This window comes from Dasypus novemcinctus, chromosome 17 (genome assembly GCF_030445035.2).
Source record: "Dasypus novemcinctus isolate mDasNov1 chromosome 17, mDasNov1.1.hap2, whole genome shotgun sequence".
NCBI classification, from domain to species: domain Eukaryota; kingdom Metazoa; phylum Chordata; class Mammalia; order Cingulata; family Dasypodidae; genus Dasypus; species Dasypus novemcinctus.
In genome coordinates this window covers 44,415,089-44,428,444 of record NC_080689.1, presented here as the reverse complement: position 1 = coordinate 44,428,444, position 13,356 = coordinate 44,415,089, and the positions used below count along the sequence as shown (strand labels likewise).

At 35.3% G+C, this 13,356-nt stretch overlaps 1 protein-coding gene across 10 annotated transcripts in view; it reads left to right on the top strand.

The window, feature by feature from the left end:
- CCDC88A (coiled-coil domain containing 88A) overlaps positions 1 to 13,356 on the top strand; it is a 157,663-nt gene that overhangs the window by 69,633 nt on the left and 74,674 nt on the right. For all 10 annotated transcript variants that reach the window (XM_058278592.2, XM_058278590.2, XM_058278589.2 and 7 more), the window contains exons 9-12: positions 2,281 to 2,362; positions 4,771 to 4,929; positions 6,255 to 6,401; positions 6,990 to 7,134. In XM_058278592.2, coding sequence (XP_058134575.1) covers positions 2,281 to 2,362; positions 4,771 to 4,929; positions 6,255 to 6,401; positions 6,990 to 7,134 — 533 coding nt within the window. The remainder of the gene's footprint in view (positions 1 to 2,280; positions 2,363 to 4,770; positions 4,930 to 6,254; positions 6,402 to 6,989; positions 7,135 to 13,356) is intronic.

The window sequence follows — 13,356 nt, the reverse complement described above, 5'->3', positions numbered from 1 at the left end:
GCAGCTTGCTTGCTGTCTGCTCTCTGTGTCCATTCACTTTACTCTTCTGCATTTTTGCTTGTCTCCCTTTTTGTTGTGTCACCTTGCTGAGTCGGCTGTCCGCGGTGCTTGCGGGCTGGGCGGCACTTTGCGGCACCTGAGACAGTGCTATCTGCAGTGTGCCAACAAGCCTGCCTTCACAAGGAGGCCCCAGGATGCAAACCCAGGGCCTCCCATATGGAAGATGGGAGCCCAACTGATTGAGCCACAGCTGATTCCCTTAGTTCAGTTTTTGTGGGGTAACAGAATCCTTGAGCACCTACTGTGTATAAGTCTCATTGTGGTTTTGATTAGCACTTTCATGGTATCTAGTGATGTTGAATGTGTTTTCATGTGTTTATTTCACCATTTGTATATCTTTTTTGAAGTAATTTCTGTTCAAGCTCTTTGTCCAAATTAAACTTTTTTTTTGTTTGTAAGATTTCTTTATATATTCCGGATATTAAACCCTTATCAGGTGTATGATTTCAAATTATTTTCTCCTATTCTGTAGGTTTTCTTTTTTACTTTCATGATAATGTCCTTTGTTCAGAAGTTTTAAATTTTGATGAAGTCCAATTTGTTTTTTCCTTTGTTGCCTATGCTTTTGGTATCATATCTCAGAATCCACTACCTAATACAAGGTCCGTCCTGTAGATTCCCTCCTATGTTTTCTTCTCAGAGTTTTTTGTTTTAGGTCTTATATCTAGGTTGTTGATTCATTTTTAGTTAATTTTTATATATACTGTGAAGTCACAAAAGATATGGCCTGAGAACATAGGGAAACAAAACTAGACTTTCTTATTAACAAAGAAATTTAAATTAGGGCTATAATGCTTAATTTTTCAGTTGTTAAATTCCTTCTCAGACAGACATTCTCAGTCTCTGTCAGTTGTATTATAAATGGGTAGATCTTTCTGGAGGGGAATTTGGCAGTATTTATCATGTACTTTAAATCTATAATATACTTTAAGAAATCTGTCCTAAAATATGTAGAGTTTTTTATATAACGAGTTTATTTACCCAAATGTTATTCATTACAGTGCAAATGGCTTCCCTAACAAAGTACTTTTAAGATTAATGAATAGGTGGAAAAGTAGAGATAAAGGGTGTTGACTTGACTTGTAGGTTGTTGCTGTTATGGGGAAATTGAGGATGAGAGTTTAAAGCAGTGTAGGGAAGCAGATGCGGCTCAAGTGTTAAGGCGTCCTCCTACCATATGGGAGGTCCTGTGTTCAATCCCTGGGCCTCCTGGTAAAAAAGAAGTAGAGAAAGCATGCCTGTGTGGTGAGCCAGTGCCTGCACAGTGAGTCAAATGCCCACATAATGAGTCGAATGCCCACGTGAGTGCCTGCGTGGTGAGCCGAGTGCTCTCATGAGTGCCCGGGTGGTGAGCCAGTGTCTGCATGGCAAACTGAGTGCCCACACAGCAAGCCGAGTGCCTGCACAGTGAGCCAATACCCACACAAGTGAATCACGCAGCAAGATAATGACTCAACAAAAGAGAGATGAAGGGGAGGGTCAAGGTGAAGCCCAGCAGAGACCAGGAACTGAGGTGGCACAATGACAGGGAACCTCTCTCCACATCAGAAGTTCCCAGGATGGAATCCTAGTGAATCCTAGAGGAGAAAGATGAAAAGACAAAAAGAGAAATAGATACAGATGATCACACATCAAGTGGACACAGACACTAAAGACAGCAGGGTGGGGGGATGAGGGGAAGGAAAAAAACTAAAGCAGTATAAAGAAAAAAATTAATAGAAATTGAGGATGTTTATTAAACGCTACTGGGAAGAGACCAATAGAGAAAGGAAAGACTAGATTTCTGTATAGTGTTTTGGCAGGCAGTAAGTGTATTAGTTCCTTAAAGCCATTCTAAATGTCAAGAATTGTTTGCAGACTTATACTCCAGATAGTATTGCCTTGAGTAAAAACTCTGAAACTTAATTGTGTGAGAGAAAGAGTTTAAAGGGAGAGGGATATTGGAGAGAGAGAGAAATGTTTTAAATTATGAAGATTTTAGGCATTGAGGAATTTTATAGAACATTAGGAGGGAATTTGTATGATGACATCAAATCATTTAAATTACCAATGTCCTTTTCTTTGTGTTTCCCCTTGGTTTGGGGTTATGGCTAATAATATGTTCGACTAGATATTTAGTAATGATAAGACATTTGTATTACTGCAGATGATGAATATTAATGCAGATGAGGATCCAAAAGTAGTAAGATTATTCTTTAATAAGGATATTTTTGCGTTTAGGGAAGAAAAGACTGAACAGTTGTTGGACTGTAAACAAGAACTTGAGCAAATGGAAATAGAACTAAAAAGACTGCAACAAGAGGTTTGTATCTGGAACTTTTGTTGTATAGGACTACCCAGGTATTTGGAAATTGATTTTTCTCCTCATAATCTGTAACCTTCACTTTATTGCTTTGTATAAGAAATGCAGTTACTGAGACTAAAAGAGATCAGTGACTTTTTCAGTGTGTCTTTCTTCAAAAATGACAGAGCCCAAACTAGAATTCAGTGTCTTGGGAATCCTCTTTTTTTCTGTATCAGTGTTGTTGAAACTTTGTTAAGATTCAAAGGAACCTCCTTAGGACTGGTATAGTTCCAAGTTTCTCTTTTTTATGTATTTGGTTTCTGTGGCTTTGGCCCTTGGAACACCTCTGCTGTTAACATCTCCCTGGGTCTCTGTTGGTACTCTGTTGTGCTCACTGATGGTGCTTTGTCTTATGTATAACTGAAAGCTTTTCTAATTTTTCACCTTTTTCCTATTAAATAAGATAAAACTTATTACCTTTTAAGAATAACTTTATTTTTATTTACCAAAGCTTATGTTTTTTCATCTTGAACAAAAATGATTTAAAATTAATTTCTTTTAGTTACTCTGTAATGTTTTTTTTTTCCACTTGGGATGGGGCCTGAGCTATTCTTTAATCCATAAATGTAAGGATTAGAGTAAGGCTGGACAAATGTTTCTTCCCCTTGCTTCCCCTAACCTGCCTTTTTTTTTAAAAAAAAAAAAAGAATCTGTGGGCTTATAGAATAATCATGCATTTTCAAATGAGGGAATACTCCACCTATAGGATCATAAACTAGGACCTTCCTAGGTGTAGAGATTGGGATTTATAATTTCAATTTCTGGATGTGCTATGACTGCTATTGTACTCTTGAAAGATGTTTTACTATGTGTGTATTCCTGCTAAGTAGTGGTTCTCAAACTTTTGGGGCTGATGGCCCCTTGCAATCTAATTGAGCATTGTTCATTTGTTCATGTGGATTATATCTACAGGTATTAATCACAGCAAATTAAAACTAGGAATTTCAACAAATATTAGTTTATTCATTTAAAAAATGCTTAACCCATTCAATATTAAAATGTATAATATCTTAAATAACTTATTTTCCAAAACAAAAAAATTATAATAATGGTGCTGTTTTACATTTTTGAAAATGCCTTTAATGTCTGACTTAATAAAAGACAAACTATATATTCTCCTATCTGTTTCTGCATTCATTCTCTTACGATATCACACACCATGCAGTCTCTGGAAAACTACCCTGCATCCTCATGAAACAATGAGAGTGAAAAAGGCAAATAATGTTTTAATATTAACAAAATAGTTTGACCTTGTAAATTCCCTGAAAAGGTATCTGGGACCTTCAGAAGTTCTGGACCATACTTTAAGAATCTCTGTTCTAAAGGATACAAGAAGGCTTTTAAAATTTGGATATCACTTTTTGTGTCAAATGGCATTATTGTATGAATTCCTTTACCTCAAAGCATTTAAAAAAATCTCAGCAAGATTTTGGTATGTTTCATCACATGGATAGAAACTTTATTTCTTGAATATAACTAACAATCCACTTTACTAAGACTGCCTTCTCTGCCACCTCTATATTTTTATTCTGTATTTTAAAATTTAACTTTTTCACTTTAATTTAATTGTGTTTATATATGCAGGGATTAGCATATTATAAAATATCCTGATAATAGAGCACATTATAACAAAATTTATATATACTTATATGTGTATGTGTGTTTAAAATACTTTTTTTCTTGGTAAAAAAGGCTTTATATCCCCCCCCAAGGTTTATTTTGTTCATTTCTTTCTCCTCACTCCCTTGTTTCTCCACTTGCTTTATTTATTTCTCCCCACTCCTTGTTTTTCACTTGCTGGGTCTAGTCGTCTTCCTTGTTTCTTTAAGAGGCATCGGGAGCCAAACCCAGGTCCTCTGATATGGGAGGGAAGTGCCTAACTGCTTGACCCACCTCCCTTCCCTGCTTTGTCGTCTCCCATTATGTTTTTCCTCCCCGCATCTCTTGTTGCATCATCTTGTTGTGTCAGCTCACTGTGCCTGCTCGAAGCATCAGCTCATGTTCCCCCAAGGAGGCACCAGAAAGCTCTGCTCCCTGCTTTGTTGTGTTGTGTTTTTCTTCTTGTGTCTCTTCTGTCAGCTTGCCATGTCTACTGTCATGCTAGCTTGCTGTCTTCTTTAGGAGGCCCCAGGATCCAAACCAGTGACCTCCTCTGTGGTAGGCGGGTGTCAGTCACGTGAGCCACATCTACTTTCCCATTTTTAAAGAACAGCGTTATTGCAATAATTTACGTACCATAAAATGCACCATTTTAAAGTATGCAAGTAGTTGATTTTTAATAAATTTATCAAGTGGTACAACTAAGAAATATCAGTTTGAAAATATAAAATATCTAGTATTAACTCTTTATATGAATTTATATTTAGAATATGAATTTGCTTTCGGATGCGCGTTCTGCCAGAATGTACCGAGATGAATTAGATGCACTTCGAGAGAAGGCAATCAGAGTTGATAAGCTTGAAAGTGAAGTCAGTAGATATAAAGAGAGGCTGCATGATATTGAATTTTATAAGGCAAGAGTTGAGGTATGTTGCATAATTTAAACCAGTCATGATATTTTCCCTTTAAAAGTGTTATGATTTTAAAAATACTTTTAAAGTGCACTTAATAAATGTGAGACAAACTGAATGTTGTTGAGCAACCTCTCAATATTGTTTACTTAATGATAGATATATGTATTGCTTAGTAGTTAGACCTCTGCAAAGGGATTTTTTTTTTTACATTATTAATTGTGTTGACTTATTTGGGGTTCTTCATTCCTTTATTTAGCACCATAAGTAAACCAAATTTTGAAGTCCTTCATTACAGTGGTCACAATAAAGTACTAACTCTAGTAGTCCTAAACATGTTCTCAGAATTGAATGCAAACAATATTTCGAACTACTACTTACCTCAGATGTACTAAATTAGCATCAATGAAGGCTATATGTATGCAAACCAAGGAGAACAAAAATGTTTCTTTTTGATAGTTGCTATTTGGTATTTTATAAAGTTGAGCTTGATGGCAAGAATTTGATAATTCCTTTCTCGGTTAATTTTTTCATTTGTAAACAGGCGATTCTGGTCAATTTCAGCATTGGTATGAAAAAGGAGGCAGTTATTCAGAATCAAGATGTGAGAACGTTAAAAGAGAAAGTAGTTAGAGAACATTTTAGCGTGAAAATTATGGAAAATAGGCTCAACAGACTACAAAGGCAAATTGTATATAAATTCTTTGCCATTTATTGATATGCATAGTATGGCATTGGTAAAGGACCTTCATAGATGCCACCGTTCTAATGTAATTTCTCTTGACTTTCTTTTATAAACTTCAGGCATATAATTTAGCAAGGTAGGTTTGTGAACAGGTATCTTCAAAACATACCTAGTAATTTAAGATATTTTCTTCAGATGCTTATATAAATTATGTATTGATAGAGCCTTGGTTTATGATTTATGTGAATTCTAGTTCAATTCTTGGTATTTTATTGTAATTGAAAAATACCCTTCACTGTCTTTAAGTTATAACTGTACATAGGGAGAAATATTTCAATTTATTCCAGTCAATAAATTAAGTCCTGATTTTATAGAAATTTTCTCTAATAATCATTTATTAGATTATTAAATGATTATTGGAATCATTGACTAGAGTAAAATACATCAGCAATTTCATTTGAAATTATTGTAGTATTGCTCATCCTACTATAAGGACTGAGTTTTTTTATTCATTGTTTTGTTTAGTTTTGTTCTGTTTTTTTACACAATAGCTCAATTCTGAGGAGTAAATGAGAAAGAATTTTTATGTACCTAAGCTTCATAAAATTAACAGATATTAGAACATTTGTAATAAGTCTCTTCAAAATGTCTATAGGAATTAAAAGAAGACAATCAAGTTTTATTAGAAACAAAAACCATGCTGGAAGATCAATTAGATGGAACTCGAGCTCGTTCTGATAAACTACATGAATTAGAAAAAGAGAATTTACAACTAAAGGCTAAACTGCATGATATGGAAATGGTAAGTATTACAAGGTAGTTAAATTGTATGACCTATAAAGAAAAATTCTGAGATTCAGCTTATTTCCCTATAATTGAGAGAATGGTTGGTGCCCTTTTGGCTCTAACAGGTGATAGCGAAGTAGGTTAGGTGTTTCCAACTTTACATAAATATAGGAATAGTAGAAATTTCTGCTTTTATTACGGAATGGTATTACTTACCAATTTTGTCTCTTACCATTGAGAAAGCCACAATAAATAAGCTATTGTGTAAAAGTACCTATAAATGCATCAATTAAAGCTATTTGCTAAAATTAGTATTGGGTCAGAATTCTTTGATTATATCATAAAACAATATATTAACTATGAAGGAAGATTTTCATAGTGTCCCCAAAAATCATTTTAAGAGGATTTCGGACATCTAATCATCAGTAATAATAACTGATTCTTGCCTTAAAACAGTGAAAATTTTAAGGATTTCAGAATTTACCTTTAAATTATGTAGGGCCTGATAAATACAAGTTATAAGTAATAAAATATTTGCTTGAAATTGTACTGTTTCTTGATCTTCTTTTCTCTTTCCACTCCCTGCCCTCCTGCTAATAAAAAGGAACGTGATATGGATAGAAAAAAGATTGAAGAATTAATGGAAGAAAATATGACTTTAGAAATGGCACAGAAGCAAAGCATGGATGAATCATTACATCTTGGCTGGGAGCTGGAACAGATATCAAGAACTAGTGAACTTTCTGAAGGTATACCAAGTGTTGTTTTATTTAAATGGATGAATGAAGTCACATTTATGCTTACATTTCTGGATATTTTATTGCAGCTCTTTACATCTCCAGCTCAAGTTGAATTAGAAAGCAGGTTGTCTCCCTAGACATGAAAATTTCACAGAGGAATATATTGTTACCACATTCCTGTAGCCAATCTTTGCATTTCTTACAACTAAATTTTATGAATGCAGTAACAGATTTGATTAACTGTGTAGACAGTTTCTTGTTACTTTCACAAGAGGCTGGAATTCCAGTTTATTAATATACTTTGGGAATACAGCCATCTATTTAAGTAGAACAGAAATAGAATGTTAACTGGTCAGTATTCTTTGCCCATAAATAGGAAAGAGTAATGGTAAGATACTTAGGTAAATATGTAGTGAAAAACAAAGGAAGTAGAGTTTTGGGAAGATGGAATTGTAATAAGTCAGACAGCTCTCTTACAAAACAGAGGAAGAAGGGCAGAAGCATTCCAAAGGCTGCTTTGGGGATCCATAGACCAGGAGAGTGCTGTATGCATCATGCAGGAGGAGTTGGGGACAGAGAAATGAAGAGGCAAAGGAAATGAGTTACTAGTCCCTGTGGCTGGGAACGGAACCCATTCCCCACCCTCACAGGGAATAGCTATGGTGAAACCCGCAGCTGATGGTGGCCAACTGAGAGGGGAACAGGCTATTCCTCCCATGGAAGATGGTAAATGAGGAGGACTAAGGGTGGTTTCTCTTCTGTGAGTTTATATGGTAGGGCCAGCTTTGAATGGGGGCCAGTGGACATCAAAAGATCCACCTCTTGGGAAATATTTGCCAAAGAATATCATCTGCTGGCAGACCAGGAAAGTGAAGGAAGACAAGTCTTTCCTGTCTCTATTTCTAGGCCCCTGTGGATCTGGTATGCACCCCTTTAGTGGACAGTTTGATAAACAGTGCAATCATAAAGTTTTAAAAAAGGTCAACCGAAAATCAAAGAAAAGCTGTCAAAACAAAACCACTAGGTAAGAGAGTGATATTGACCAACAGAATAAAATCACCACCATATTCAGATGTCTAGATAACAGCAAGAAATTATAAGCCATACTAATGAACAAGGAAATACAATAAAAAATACTGATGAGACACAAGATTTAAGACAGCTAATCAGTGATGTTCACACAAATCATGTAAATCAATTCAAGGAGTTGAAGGAAAATATGACCAAAGAAAGTATATTAAGAAGACACTGGGAACAAAAGAAAAAAGAAACTTTAGAAAAAAAAAAACTTAAAGAAATTTTTTAAATACTAAAAGGATAAAAAAAGGAAGTCACTGTGTGGACATAAAGAACAATCTGAAAGCCTAATAAGGAAAGTAACAAAGCTTATGGGCATTAAAGACAAAGTGAATGGAATTAAAATACATTAGAGGCATAGAACAACAGATTTGAATTAGCTGAGGACAGAGGAAGTGAATTAGAAGACAGAGCATCTGAACTTTAAAAGACTGAAGAACAAAAAGAGAGAAGAATGGAAAAAATAGGGTAGAGTCTCAGGGAATTGAATGTGTAGGTGTCCCAGAAGGAGAGGCAAATGGAAGAGGGACAGAAGGAATATCTGAGGAAATAATGACTGAAAATGTCTGTACCCCTTAAGAAAGAAACACCAAAATCCAAGAACAACAACACAACCCAAACAGAATAAATCCAAATAGACCTATTCTGAGACACCTACTACTGAGAAAAGAGGATTCTGAAAGCAAGAGAAAAAGCAATGCATCACATACAAAGGAAGCTCAATAAGACTAAGTACCATCTCTCATCAGAAACTATGGAGGTGAGAAGGCAGTGGTATGATGTATTTAAGGTACTGAAAGAGAAAAACTTCCAGCCAAGAATTTGTTATTCAGCAAAACTGACCTTCAAAATTGAAGATGACTTTAAAGCCCTCACAGATGAATAAAAACTCATAGAGTTTGTCACCAAGAGGCCAAATTTACAAGAGATATTAATGGAAGTTCTGCAGCCTGAAAGGAAAAGACAAGGGTGAGAGACTTGCAGAAGAGTATAGAAATGAAGATAATTACTAAGGATAACTAAAACATTTTTTTAAAAAACAGACAATAGTAAAATATGACAATGGAATAGTAATAACATATATAGTAATAACATTGAATGTTAATGGATTGAACTCCCAAATAAAAAAGAGACTGTCCAAATTGACAAGAAAATATGAGCCATCCATATGCTGTCTGTAAGAGACTCACCTTAGACACAAGGACACACAGTCAGCCTGAAAGTAAAAGGCTAGAAAAAAGATATTCCTTGCAAATAGTAACCAATAAAAGATCTGAAATAGTGATACAAGTATCGGACAAAATACATTTTAAGTGAAAAACTGTTATAAGAGATGAAGAAGGTCATTATATATGTATTAAAGGAGCAATTCCCCAAGCAAAAATAACAATAATAAATATGTATTCATCTAACCTAGGTGCCCCAAAATATATGAGGCACACACTGGCAAAGCTGAAGGGAAAAGAAATGTCTCTACAATAATGGTTGGAGACTTGAATACAGCACTTTCAACACTGGATAGAACATTTGGACCTAGGAAAAATAAGGAAACATCACTTGAATAAAATTATATATGAACTAAACCTACTAGATATTTATAGAACATTACACTCCAAAACATTCTTCTCAAGTGCTCATAGATCTTTTCCTGGGATAGATGATATATTGGGTCACAAGACAGGACTCAGTAAATTTAAAAAGATTGAAATTATACACAACACTTTCTCTAATCATAATGGAAGGAAGGTAGAAATCAATAACAGGCAGCAAAAGGAAAAGTTCACAAATACATGGAAATAAAACACATTCTTAAATAAACAGTGGGCCAAAGAAGAATTGCAAGAGAAATCAGTAAATATCTTGAGACAAATGAAATCAAGAGCACAACATACCAAAAACCCCTGGGATATGGTGAAGGCAGTGCAGAGAGGGAAAGATATAGCCCTAACTGTTTACATTTAAAATGAAGAGAGCTAAAATCAAAGACCTAACTGCATACCTGGACTAGAAAAAGAACAGCAAACTAAAACCAAAACAGAAGGAAAGAAATAAATATTAGAGCAGAATAAATGAAATTGAGAATTAAAAAATCAGCAAAGCAAGTTGGTTTTTTGAGAATATCAACAAAATCAAGTTTTTAGCTAGACTAACAGAAAAAGAGGATGCATATAAATGATATCAGGAATGAGAGGGAGAACATTACAACTGATCCTTTAGAAATAACAGAGATCATAAGAAAATGCTGTGAACAACTGTATGCCAACATATTTGACAACGTAGATGAAATGGAAAATTCCTAGAAACACATGAACAACCCACAGTGACTCTAGAGGAAATAGAAGATCTCAGCAAACTAATCACAAGTAAAGAGATTGGAACAGTTATCAAAAACCTCCCCAAAATGAAAAGCCCAGGAACAGATGGCTTCACAGGTCAATTCTATCAATGACTGAAAGAAGATCTAATACCAGTCTTACTCACACTTCCAAAAAATTGAACAGAAAGGAATGCTATCAAACTGATTGTTTGAAACTAATGTCACTCTAATTCCAAAGCAAGATAATCTACACAAAAAGAAAATTACAAACCAGTTTCTTTATTGGATATAGATGCAAAAATCTTCAACAAAATGCTGCTGATTGAAAAAGCACATTTAAAGAATTATTCACCACGATCAGTTGGGTTTTATCCCAGGTATGCAAGGGTGGTTCAGCAAAAGAATGTCAATTGGTTTAACACACTCCATCATGTCAACCACCACAACATGGAGCCTAGAGTGTCTACAACTAGAAGCGGGAAGAGTGCATCCAGTACCCATGTGGAAACTAAGCCCTCACTTGACATAGGTGTGCAATGGACACAACCAATCCAATGTCCACAGAGGAAATGTGAAATGGGTGTGGGAACGGTAGCCATGGGGGCTGCTGCGTGTGGGGAACGGGAGGAAGAGATGAGATGTGGAGGCGTTTTCGGGACGTGGAGTTGTCCTGGATAGTGCTTCACGGACAATTACGGGACACTGTAGATCCCCCCAGGGCCCACTGGATGGAACGTGAGAGAGTCTGGGCTATGATGTGGACCATTGACTATGGGGTGCAGTGGTGCTCAGAGATGAACTTACCAGGTGCAATGGATGTATCACGATGATGGGAGAGAGTGTTGCTGTGGGGGGAGTGGGGGGCGGGGGCGGTGGGGTTGAATGGGACCTCATATATTTTTTTAAATGTAATTAAAAAATAATAATAATAAATATTTTAAAAAAAAACAAAAACACACTCCATCTATAAATTGAAGAAAAATCATATAACATCTTGGTTGACACAGAAATGACATTGGGAAAATACAGCATACTATTTTGATAAAAACACTCCAAAATATATGAATAGAAGGAAACTTTCTCAACATGATAAAGCTCATATATGAAACACCCACAGCTAACATTTTACTCAAGGGTAAAAGACTGAAAGCTTTCCCTCTGAGATCAGTAACAAGACAAGGATCCCAGTGTTATTTTCTATACCTAGAAAAATCCCCAAAAATCCACAACAAAGTTACTAGAACTAATAGACGAGTTCAACAAAGTGACGTGATAAAAGATTAATACTCGAAAGTCGATGGTGTTTTTATACACTACTAATGAGCAAACTGAAGAAGAAGACAGAAAAAATCCCATTTACAATAATAACTAAATCAAATATTTAGGTATAAACATAACCAAGGACATAAATCCCTTGCATTCAGAAAACTATAAAACATTGCTCCAAGAAACCAAAGAAGACTTAAATAAATGGAAGGGCATTCTGTGTTCATGGATTTGGGGACCAAATATTGTTAAGATGTCTTTTCTATCCATATTGATGTGTAGATTCACTACATTCCTGATAAAAATTCCAATATCTTTTTTTGTGGAAATTGAAAGGTCAATTACCAAATTTATTTGGAAGGGTAAAAGATCCCAAATAGCCAAAAATATCCTAAAAAAGAAGAGCAAAGTTGAAGAACTCTCTGATTTAAAGCATATTACTTAGCTACAGTGGTAAAAACAGCATGGCATCAAGGTAGATTTATTGGCCAATGGAATCAAATTGAGAGTTCATAAACAGATCCTCATATCTACAGTCACATGATTTTTGACAAGGCTGTGAAACCTACCCAGCTAGATCAGAGCAGTCTTATTCAACAAATGGTACTGGGAGAACTGGATATCCATATCTGAAAGAAAGAAAGAAAGAGGATCCCTGTCTCACACCTTACACAAAAATTAACTCAGAATGGCTCAAGGACCTAAATATACTAGCTAGGACCATAAAACTCCTAGAAGAAAATGGAGGGAAACATCTTCAAGAATGTGGTAGGTGGTGGTTTCTTAAACCTTACACCCATAGCACTGGCAACAAAAGGAAAAAATTATAAACGGAATCTCCTCAAAATTAAACATTTTTATGTTTCAAATGTCTTTGTTAAGAAGGTGAAAAGGAAGCCTACTCAATGGGGGAAAGTTTTTGGAAACCACATGAAAGTTTGATTTCCATGTTACATAAACAGATCATACACCTCACTAATAAAAAGATAAGCAACCCAATTAAACAAATGGGCAAAAGACTTGAGTGGACATTTTTCCAAATAGGAAATACAAATGGCCCAAAATCACGTGAAAGGACGCTCAACAATACTTGCTATTAGGGAAATGCAGATCAAAACTACAGTGAGATCAATTCTAAAGGACAAGAATGCAAGGGGATATAAGGGGACTTTTCCTTTTGAAGTAATGAAAACATTCTAAAATTGACTGATGCGATGGCACAACTCTGTGAGGAATATGTGAGCCACTGAATGTACACTTTGAATGGATTATACAAGGCATGGAACTGTATAAAACAGCAAATCCTGCTGTGGAAGATGAACTCTGGTTAACAGAATATATATGAAAACATTCGTACATGAACTATAACAAGTATATAATATATATTAATACAGGGTATCATTAACTGGGTGGGTTGGTAACAAATGTAAGATATTGGCTATAGTTAGAAATGTTTTGACAATATTCTTTCATAGTTTGTAACATTTGTTTCACAACAATTCAAGGTGGTGGTGGTGGGGTAATGTATTGGAGCCCTGTGTGATGATATGCATGTTTATTTTGTAAATTCA